Raw genomic sequence first — 11,281 nt, 5'->3', positions numbered from 1 at the left:
CAGTGCTTAACAAATGTATTAGTCCACTACCCAGTGTAATGATTAATCCACCAGTATGTGCAGACTCTTTAATCGGAGTAATATTTTTAATGCTAAAGTTATTATTGTTATCTGTGAATTTATCAAAAAATGGATCATCTTACAAAAAAGCGGAAAACGTAATAGAGCATATTGGTGACGATTAAGATCCCAGATTAGTTTTATTTACTTACATTCATGACCAGAAAAATGTGTTTAGTGTTTGAATGTTATCCTTGATTAATTCTCTGAGAAATCCAGTGTGTCAGCTCAAAAATGTAATTTTTAAAATAGTTTTTTAGTTTTAAACAAGTTTTTGAAAAATTTCTATGACTGTATTTGTGGTTTCTTTTTTTAAGGACAGGTGGCTTAATGAATTTGTTAAGCACTGTATTTGTTATGGCAAAGGGTTTAAAAGGACTCATTTTACAAGATACTAGCTCACATTTTGCTAGTTGGTAACACTGCTTATCATTTATTTATTAATTTTTGGGAAAGTTCCTATTATGTGAGTGATGTTCTCTACAGGTGTATAGTAAAATCCAGCTCGAATGAAACATATACTTTAAGATGGATGGATAGTTTTTGGAGTAGATGACCTAAGAGTAATTTGAAAGTATTTAAAGTCAAATGGATGTAAAAAGAAAACAGTTGCAGTGTCAATGTAAGCTACATTAAAAACAGAAATGAATCTTTGAACTGGTGGCTGTTAGGACCCAGGAGAGACTGGGCTCTGAAGGGAAGACAGAGGAGTGTGTGTCTGCTTGAAAAAACAAAAAACACATCACTCACACAATCACACAATACAATGTGTGACAGTCACCGCCATACACAGCATCAAACAGCAATAAGGGTGTTTAGCAGAGGAAGGGAGAGGGAAGAGAGGAGGCATCATTTAAACTTGGGAAACGGTCATGGAATTGGGAATATACCTGTCTGAAACTCTGAAACTCTCCTCTTAAACTTTTCATGTGGAATTAATAAGAACAACGATAACAACAAAAAAGCTGGGACTGCATAAACAATATGTGGGATTTAAGCTATAGTGGTGTCAGCGCTGACACTTGGTTAACCTATTCAGATTTAACAATGATGTAGAAACAGAGTGGGTCATGGGTAAGTTATTTCAGTTTGATCTCTTTTTTCAGTGCTTTATTAGTTTCTGTGTTAAGCATACAAAAAATACAGTCAATAAATATATTTTCCCCACAATGACATATGAAAGGACAGAGATTTTTGAAAGTACCACTGCAATCTATTTATCAGTATCTGGTAGTGGTACTAGTGTGTTCCTACAGCAGGCCTAAAGGTAGTGACTTGTGCTTGTCTACATTTTACCATAACAATGGGTTTATAATTTCAGTTACTTTTATTGGTGTGTCTGCCAAAATCTCTTGTGCACGTTAACATTTGTCACAGTCACAGTTGTGATTATAATAACATCTACATCAAATCATCTCCTCGTAATTGATCCTGACATTGCAAATAAAACAACAGGAGTCAATAATTCCTTCCTGATAAAAACAAAATGCTGTGTGAACAAAGGTTTATCGGATTGCAGTTAGATCTAAATCAGTCAGTCTGTAAAACCACTTAGAGTACTGGGTTGTAAATGGATTAGACTTTTTAAGGAGAAACAACTCTCCTCACAACTCTTTAATTTAACGGCAGTTTAGTATGCTGACTGAACGTTGTATAACCATTGTTTTTACTCTAAACATTTCAAAGTTTACCCATCAATATGTTTACACCAGCTGCTATTACTCTTATGACCTTTTAACAAGTCCTAGTGAGAAATTAAAATGACTGTGGAAATTTAATGGCAATATATTTCTCAATTAATTCATATAAAATAAAATTGCATGACATTATATGGACAGAGGCGATCACATACACAGAAATAAAAAGCATACCTTTTTAATAGATACACAAATACACTTGTAAAGTCTAAACTACTTTTAAGATGTTTATAGATGTTTTATGAGAATTTTTCATTTCCTTTCAACACAGATCCACATATGAAGAAATCTGAGATAGAAATGGAGGAAGCTGCGATATAATAATGGCTGACAAGACCAGGTCCATGTTAGCTTCAGTGGCAAATCATTCTGTCCTGAATCTTACAACTGCCCAGTGGGAACCCAATCCTACCGTTCCTGCTGATGTGGGTGTTGTCACAAGCTCTCAGTCACAGATCAAAGATCTTTTCGGTTTGTTCTGCATGGTTACCCTCAACCTCATTGCTTTGTTGGCCAACACTGGTGTGATGGTGGCGATTGCTCGTGCGCCTCACCTTAAGAGGTTTGCCTTTGTGTGCCACCTGTGTGCAGTTGACTTGCTTTGTGCCATCCTCCTGATGCCTTTGGGGATCATATCGAGCTCGCCGTTCTTTGGAACTGTTGTGTTCACTGTTCTGGAGTGTCAGGTTTACATCTTTCTTAACGTTTTCCTCATTTGTCTGTCCATTCTCACCATCACAGCCATCAGTGTAGAACGTTACTTCTATATTGTACACCCAATGCGTTATGAAGTCAAGATGACCATCAATCTTGCTATTGGTGTCATGTTACTAATCTGGGTAAAGTCAGTCCTCTTGGCTATTGTCACACTGTTTGGATGGCCAGCTTACGGACCTCAGAGCTCCATTGCAGCAGCTCACTGCTCTCTTCACGCGAGCCACAGTCGCCTAAGAGGAGTATTTGCAGTGCTCTTCAGTGTGGTTTGTTTCCTGGCTCCAGCAGTGGTTATCTTTGCTGTTTACTGTGCTGTGTACAAGGTGGCTCGTTCTGCAGCCCTGCAGCAAGCCCCTGCAGTAACAACATGGGCAAATGCAAGCCCTGCCAAGGATCGCTCTGACTCCATCAACAGCCAGACTACCATGATCACTACCACCCGTACTCTGCCACAAAGACTTTCTCCAGAGAGGGCATTCAGTGGAGGCAAAGCTGCACTGACTTTGGTTTTCATCGTAGGCCAGTTCCTGGTTTGTTGGTTGCCCTACTTCATCTTCCACCTGCAGATGTCTCTGACTGGTTCCATGCAGAGCCCTGGGGACTTGGAGGAAGCTGTCACCTGGCTGGCCTACTCCTCTTTTGCTGTCAACCCATTCTTCTACGGCCTGTTGAACAGACAGATCAGAGAGGAGCTGGTAAAGTTTAGACGTTGCTGCCTTACACAGCCTGTGGAGTTTGGGGCATCAAGTCAAGAGGGTTCGTTTCAGGAAAACTTCTTGCAGTTCATCCAAAGAACCACTAGTACAGCTGAAACTCGATCCAACTGTGCCAACTCCAGTCCCCAACCATCCACTAACCATACTGTGGATCAAGTAAATAAGATACCTGGACAAATACCTGAGGAGCATGCTTAAAAAATAATGAGCAGAAGTTGGGTACTACAGAACTAATATGTAGTCACTGTCGCTGTTCTTTGTTTTTCCAAGAAATTGTGTCTTAATCAATATGTTTCTGTCTGAGCTGGGGAAAAGCAGGCCACGTTTGAAAGAATAAGTGATGGTGGACAAAATCCAGTGGCCTTTATAAACAGAAGGAACAGTTAAAATAATGCTTTTAACATACATATGGACATTGGTAGTATTGTTTTAAGATAGAATTGAAAACATGATGCTCAAGTACTGTATTTTCCACACTATAAGGCGCACTTAAAATCCTTTAATTTTCTCAAAAATTGACAGTGCACGTTATAATCCGTCTTATCTATGAATTCTGGTTCTGCTTACTCACTTCGAACTGATGTTATGTGATACACGGCACTCAAAAATGTATCAAATAATGTTTGAGTATAACTTTGGTAAGCTATTAAGTCGCCCCGCTTGATGGATTCTCGGAGTATTACGGCTACCGTAGTCAGGAGCCCCGCGGACTCGGAGTAACCAGAGTAAACTCTGTTTGCTTCAGGTCCCAATGTAAAACGAACACTGCGGCACTGTCTACATTCTTTCGTCTTTAATAAAATGATCAGCGTTGCTGCTTTACCAGGTGTAACCATTAAGTTTAGCATCCAGGCATCCATGAAAACAGAATTTATTAAATTTAACGGAGTTAGAAGTTAGCAGGAAGTTAGCTCGCTAGTTTCCACCTAAATATCATATACCATGTTCTGACTGAGAGGTTTCTGAAAAAATTAAAATGTACAGCTCTGCTATCACTTCCAACATAAATGAAGACAGAAAACTAAACAGCAGTGACGTTTGTAGGGTTACTGAAGTTGGGCTAGCTCGTCTATAATGATGTGCTACGTGATCGCTAGCGACACAGCTATGTTAGCATAACATAAACACAGTAAAGCTGGAGGATGAACACTGACTTTTTTCCACTTGCTAAAAGTTAACATGAGGGTTCCTGACGGTTAGGGACAAATGCAATCAGATGGCAGGATGCTGTAAACGGAACAAACTTCAGTCAAGAGAACAACTGAGATAATCTATCCACAATACGAGGTTAGTCGTTAATATAGTGCAACAACACGGAAGTGGAGGAAGCAAGAAGAATGAGTTGAGTAAATTTTGACTTCTCTGTTTTGTTTCGCTTAATGCACCTTATAATCCGGTGTGCCTTATGTATGAAAAAACAGACCCATTCATCGACAGTGCACTTTATAATCCGGTGCGCCTTATTGTCCGAAAAATACAGTACATATATAATGTTTAGGATATTTTATCTTTTAATTATGATAGGTTTTCCTATTTAGGTCAAGGGACTGTGGTTGTACTGTAATCTGAAATATTGAAATGATGATCTATTCCCCCATGTAAATTTACCTTTCACTATGTAATTGTATGATATTAACAGTGTTTGTAGGAATTTTCTATATAAATGTAAATCTGCAATACTGCAATAATAAGGTCTTGAGAGTTGGTTCCCAGTTTCCTGTCAGTAACAAGTATTTTACATATCTCAATAATAATGTACATTTAAATGCTATTTTTGATCGTCAACTGTGTTGACATTTTTAAAGTGCTAAATGTCAATGTTTCCAAGCTGTGGGCCTTTCTATTTAATATTCAGGAGTCTGTGTTTATCACGTATGACCAAGTAATCCAGTCAAAGTGCCAATACTCTCTGTGTTCAGAGGTCACATGAACCTGAGGGCTAATACATTTGAGTTCCTCTGTGCAACAGATATGCTGATGGATCACGGACATCACCTAGCTCTGTCGTCATGGAAATTGAGTGACTGGAGGTGATTCACACAGCACCAGCGACCTTTTAGCTGGATGTATACTTAAGAATCAGATCCTGATTGGAGTTTGCTAATTCACATTGAAAAGGTCTAGAAGTTCAGATACGAATCATTAACATGCAAAGAAAGACTGAAGGTAGGTCACAGAAGACCCTGCAAATATGGACTACTATAATAGTGACATAGGTATGGTGAGGAAACGATAGTGAATTTACAATGGAAATCATTACTGAGCAATGATAATGCTCTGAGAGTGGTGACAAAGTGCTATTTTATGGCCTCTGCTGTTTGTATTAGTCTTTCACAAACAGGGAAAAAGACAGAATAGAGTGGTTACAGCAAATACTGGCTAACACCATTTCACTTGCTGTGGTATACACGATGCACCAATCTTACCTAACTGTATTTAATCCCTGGGTGAATACCATGGTAGCTTTTTTTTTTTTTTACCAGGTGGATATTAATGATGCAGAAGCACACATGGGAGCATGAAAGACTCTATTATTCAAATGTACAGTTTTGTTAATAATGAGACTATAATAATACACACAATTTAGGACATTTAGGACTCACACACCACAATCAAGAGATTACTAGTAGGACACACAGTAAAACATTGGTGCAAAAATAAATTGTGTAAATGCTGATGTCTTTGGGGATAATGTTAACCACCGACTACTGTACATTTTACTGTAAACTCAGTATTTTCTCATGACAAGCACAAAATCTTTAAGTTTGAATCATTAATTGATAAGTTGTTGCTATTCTGCTTTTTTTTCCAGTTAGTCTGTTTTCTGCCTTTGTTGTTGTAATGATTCCAGTGTTTGTGTGGTTGCCTTGAGGACGGCTGGTAAAATTTTGATTACACCAGTTTTCCCATAATCAAAACAGTGGAATTTTTTTCATAATTAAAGAAAGAAGAATAGAAGGTGCATTTATAGTTTACATAATTTAATCAACTCTCTATTGAGAATACAGTAGCAGCAGTTTAAAAATGTTAATTACAGTAAACATACCATAAATTAACGGGGAAGCTGCTGGAAGTAAAGGTGGATGTACACTCTGAAAATCTTAATACTAACAAATCTATAATACAGTCTTATACTTTCATGGGGAATTTTCTTACCGTGCACAGTCTGGATCACCATCATATCATTTCTCATGACCACACACACACACACATGGTGTGGAAACAGCTTTGAAATGCACGAGTATTTCTTTTACAGAAACAGGAAAAAGGTGTGACAGAAGTCTGACCTCTCTCTTCAAATCTGACAAAGCTGTAGGGAGTATAAAACAGCAGCGGGTTATTGGTGTTGGGTGCTTTTGTGCCTATTTTCTGATGTTCATATTATACGTGCATCTTCCACCCTGTGAATCTGAAAATGTAATTCTAGAGGTCCAAGACCTGTCAATAGTTTATATCTGTGCAGATAGAGGAAATTGAAGGATTGGGGGGGCCTCATTTTAAGATATCTGTAGGGTCTTATCTCATCCGGCTGAATCGCGGCAAAGGAAAGAACACTCACTTTGAAACAAACATTTCAAAAGCCTGATCTGGAATAAACTGATCACAGACAGCACAGACGTATGCACTCTTTGATGTTTTTGTTTTGCAGCTGGCATGAAAATAAAAAATCCAGTCATGAAGATTTGAGGTATTTCAAATCAGAGTGTGCCTGCCTTCTTAACAGATATTCAGGCAATTCATCTGGGCCTGTGAGCTGCAGACACAGGACACAGTGTAATACAGCTATGATGAAATCTGGGAAGAATTCTAGCTCAACACAAATCATGACCTAGACTGTTGTTTTCAGGTTTTATTTTGTGCAGTTTTAATACATTTTCAGAAAATAGTAAGAAAACATACAATACTATAAGTCTTACCACTATGGCCTGGGCTTTGTTATTAGTTTTATTTAATATTATGTTTTCATTTATTGTTTGCCATTTCACAAAGCATGTGCTGACAGAACCTAATCTGGATAAAGTACACTTGATATTTTAATTCTGGTTGAATATTATTGTAGTATCCCCAACCAAGTACTTGTGCAGTGCTTATGGTATCTTTTCAAACTGCAAGGATATGCTGCTTTACTGCTTTTCCTCTTAATTTTAACTGATGATATGACTTTGATTAAAATGATAATTTTATAAGCTAGATAAAACTATGTAAGCATTTTTTTTTTTAATAATAAGTGAATCTACTGACTGTGAACACAATCATATAACACAGTCTTCCAGGGGCTTTTCATCACAGTGGTTGCCAAACGCTATTAATCATCAGCTAATCAGATCCTGCCAACACTACCACAGTACTGCATCCCAAGCATGTGGGGAAAAAGAGCAATTTAAGCATGTGTGAGTGGAATAGTTGATTTAACAACTGACTTAAGTAACAGGGATATATTAAAAAATGCAATGAAGAACCATGACCAACAGAGTGTGCTACATACCAGTCAGTCCTCCTCACATCCTTTTATTTTGACATCTCTAGCAAGACCAAGATGTAATAATTTTCAACACATAACAAAAAAGACGTTGTCTGCAGTGTCTGGCTGTAAATGTAAATGCAATGATAGGAATATTAAGTCTTATACAGATGTGACACTGTTGTCTGTGTATGGAAATGTTTAATGACCAAATCTGATACTCTTTACAGCACAGTTGCATCTAGTTGTGCCCAGAATATAAATCAAAAGATACATTTGATTAATTCAGAGGGGAGTGCCAAAGAACATGTTAAAACACACCTACACCACACACAGAAGTGACAGAAACCTTTAGTAATACATTTTTAAAGGTCAGGGGGAAAAAAAGTCACACACTACTACAAAATGTAGAAATACACTTAATGTGATGTTAAATCAATACTAGTGCTGTCACGCACGGGGCCATCCGTGGTAACTCGCTAACGGAGATTTGTCGCGTTAATGCGGTTATGGCGTTAACGTCATTTTAATGAGATTAACGCTGACAGCACTAATCAATACATAAAGCTAATTTGATGCTATAAAATGAATGAGAATTTATTTTGTGAGTAAAATTTAAAGACTCTAAGGTTTGAGTTTTGGTTTACTGATACAAGGAGCCTTGCTGAAGCAAAAAAAGTGACTACACACAGGCACAGTTTTACAAACGAACACCAAAAACATCAATGGGACAGTTTACCTTATGCTGTGAGGATAGGGACTGCTAGCAAGGAGCTGCTGATTTGGTGAGGAGTGTATATTTAATTGACCAACACTGCCAAACACTGTCCCTATGATGAAGTAACTCTGTAATGTGAGTGCCAGAGTACTCCCCCTGATCATCACCCTGGCAATATTTAAGCAGGAAGTCAGGACTGATTTGATTCCACAAGTGATGGATATTTCTCATGCAGGCACAAATGAGACTTATAATGCAGTGTGTCACAAAATGTCAAAGCACGCCTGTCAAAGCCAATAAAGGCATTCCTCAACAGCAGTCAGTTAAGTCAGCAGCATACTATGTTCCACCTGGGTGTTAGCAACAAGCCAGCCGTCCTCCTGCTCATCCTCCCTGTTTTTGATGATACCAGGCAGACACAAAGCGCAGCTTACTGGAAATGGAGGACGAAAGATTGAAAGAGAAGAGACCATTGGGAGAACTGCTGGAAGTAAAGGTGGATGTTCACTCTGAAGCTCTGGACTTCATCCACAGTGACACGAGGCCTGTGATTTATGACAGGGATCCCAAAAAAGTCAACAGCAGTCTTAAGGTAACTAATGTGCAACCAGCATAAACCTGAGCAAAGAATACACAGTACAGGACACGAGACGGGGTGCACTTTATCAGTTTATTAGAGAAACATCATGAGATCAAGACTGGTCAGTAAAACAAAGCTGCTGGACATGCTGTCCATATATTTTCAAGCTGCTAAACTGACCAGTGAAACACAGATTTAGTAATTAAGTTGTTGTTGTAAAGGTGATTCATCCAATTATAAAGTTTGTAAAGGTAAATTGTTATCCAGTTTGGATAAATTCAGTCCTTAATTTCCACTCAATGAACACCTGGTAACTTAAAGAGGAATTACCAGTTTAATAATATTGTGTTTCCCAATACTATATTCATATACTCTAATAGTGCTATTAGTGACTTATTGTTAGTCACTAATAAAAATCGTGGAGTGAGCGTATTGAAATTTTACTGGAATCTGAAGGAGAGCATGGCAGAAATAGTTTTGGACCACTGTTATAAAGTATTGTTTTGTTTCTCTGATACAGTACCACATTCATTTACCTCATCTCTCATGATCATTTTCTGATATTTGTAACATGCAAATAGCATTAATGCCCGCATAGGAATCACTTACAGTCTCCCTGTTTGTGTCTGGAGGTCATGTTTGAGGATGTGATTGCAGAACCCCCCTCTGTGCGGAGCTTTGATAAAGTGTGGCTATGGAGTCACGCCCTGTTTGAGGTATCCAGACTATGGTGCTACCGATTCATCTCTCTCCTGCTGGCTGTGCCAGTCTCACTGGCAGCAGGGCTCCTCTTTGCTGTGCTCAGCTGCCTGCATATCTGGTAGGACGCTTACACTGTGACAAGCAGACTTACAGACAAGACTGAATAGCTGCACTAGTTTTCTGCTAAGTAAGAATCTTTAGGCAGAAATGGTTGTCACGTTTTCTCTGATACATTCAGGGGACTCCGTCCAGGAGTCCAAAAATGATTTTTACTTCCTTTTTATTAAATGAGCTCATATTTTGCCCTCTTCTTTCTGTCCTTCAGGTTGATCGTGCCATGTGTGCAGCTCCTTCTCATCAATATGCACTGGGTTCAGACTGTGTGGGCCAGCATACTGAACATTTTTATCAGTCCATTCTTTACCAGTATTGGAAAGTGCTGTGGTCAAGTCACCATCCTTCTGGCAAAAGATAAAAACTGATGGAAACACACTGTGTGGAAGTGATTGGTTAAAACAGCAATTATGGCACATGAACAGCGGCAACAGACTGCATACTAATTCTGCTGGGAGGGAAATGATCATCTGTATTTTAACCATCTGTGATTATTCTATGTTTTTATTCACTTATCATGTAATTTGTCATGCTGAAATATATAATTAGTTTTCTGTTTTCTAAATTTAATAGTGCATTATGCATAAAGCCTTTTGGCTGTCTAGATAAGGGCAACACAAAAAGCATACACTAAGGGGAATTAATAAATAATAATTCAATAATAAATGATATTAAAAACCTCCTTAATACACATGTAAAAGAAGAATCCACTGAAAGCAAAGTGAATGACAGATATTGCAATTAATTTGCAAAAGATATCCACCCATAAAATTTGAACTGATTATAAAAACAGATTAGGAGGCCTTAAGAGCTCTAGTAGAGCACTGGACAGTCCTCTGGATGGACTGATGTGTATGCGAGGTTAATGAAGACTATATGAATGCAAATATGTAAAAAAAAAAAAAAATTAACACCTGCTAACAACTTTAGGTTTAAGGTTTTGAATCCAGCTATATGCAGTATTTTCTATTAAACAAGATGATAGCTGAAGGTGGAGACCAACAACTAATTCCACTCTGATTTATTTTTCTATGTAAAAAGGTTCCTCTGAATCTTCTTTTAACTTGATTGGAAGTAACACATTTATAACAGAAAGCCTCCTGTGTTAAATGTAGTGTGAATGGAAAGGAGTGGAAGTTTAAGAGCCAGAAGGTGTGCAACCTTGGAACCTGTCTGCCATTATCTGCGGATGATAGTCAAATACAGACCATCATCTGTATCAACTCAAATCTGCATATTCAAATAGAGACCTCTGATTGCCTTGGCACCCAATCACATCTGCATATTCCAATTTAGATACACCAATTAACCTGCCAAGCAAATTTTTGGACTGTAGAAGAAAGCTCAATTACCCATGCAGAACATGCAAAACTAACCATTGAACCAGCGTGCTACCCCTTGTGTTTGAGAAATTAAAACAAATCTGTAAATGTTGTGATTCACCTCATTTGTACAGCTTGTAGGATCAAACTTAATATTCGATTAAACAAAGTAAGAATTTATTGTTATTGGAAATTC

At 38.0% G+C, this 11,281-nt stretch overlaps 2 protein-coding genes across 2 annotated transcripts; both read left to right on the top strand.

The window, feature by feature from the left end:
• Positions 1–804: 804 nt before the first annotated feature.
• Positions 805–4,069, top strand: gpr61l (G protein-coupled receptor 61-like). The gene is made up of 2 exons (XM_003441282.5): positions 805–1,134; positions 2,029–4,069. The coding sequence occupies exon 2, from the start codon at positions 2,081–2,083 to the stop codon at positions 3,383–3,385; it is 1,305 nt and encodes a 434-aa protein (XP_003441330.1). The 5' UTR covers positions 805–1,134; positions 2,029–2,080; the 3' UTR covers positions 3,386–4,069.
• A 292-nt stretch (positions 4,070–4,361) lies between these two features.
• On the top strand, positions 4,362–11,248 carry LOC100693947 (caveolin-2). Its single transcript, XM_025906983.1, has 4 exons — positions 4,362–5,353; positions 8,780–8,959; positions 9,580–9,767; positions 9,975–11,248. Exons 2-4 carry the CDS (start codon positions 8,807–8,809, stop codon positions 10,129–10,131), a joined length of 498 nt encoding a protein of 165 aa, XP_025762768.1. The 5' UTR covers positions 4,362–5,353; positions 8,780–8,806; the 3' UTR covers positions 10,132–11,248.
• Positions 11,249–11,281: the final 33 nt, after the last annotated feature.

Source organism: Oreochromis niloticus, linkage group LG5, assembly GCF_001858045.2.
Source record: "Oreochromis niloticus isolate F11D_XX linkage group LG5, O_niloticus_UMD_NMBU, whole genome shotgun sequence".
Taxonomy (NCBI): Eukaryota; Metazoa; Chordata; class Actinopteri; order Cichliformes; family Cichlidae; genus Oreochromis; species Oreochromis niloticus.
The sequence above is the reverse complement of the archived record's forward strand: the minus strand, read 5'-3'. Positions and strand labels throughout refer to the sequence as shown.

Bases quoted from the DNA above. Each gene is read 5' to 3' on its own strand.
- gpr61l (XM_003441282.5), top strand. From the start codon at position 2,081: ATGGCTGACAAGACCAGGTCCATGTTAGCTTCAGTGGCAAATCATTCT.
- LOC100693947 (XM_025906983.1), top strand. From the start codon at position 8,807: ATGGAGGACGAAAGATTGAAAGAGAAGAGACCATTGGGAGAACTGCTG. The intron at 8,960-9,579 runs GTAACTAATGTG...TTGTGTCTGGAG, and splicing joins AAGTCAACAGCAGTCTTAAG to GTCATGTTTGAGGATGTGAT. The intron at 9,768-9,974 runs GTAGGACGCTTA...TCTGTCCTTCAG, and splicing joins CTCAGCTGCCTGCATATCTG to GTTGATCGTGCCATGTGTGC.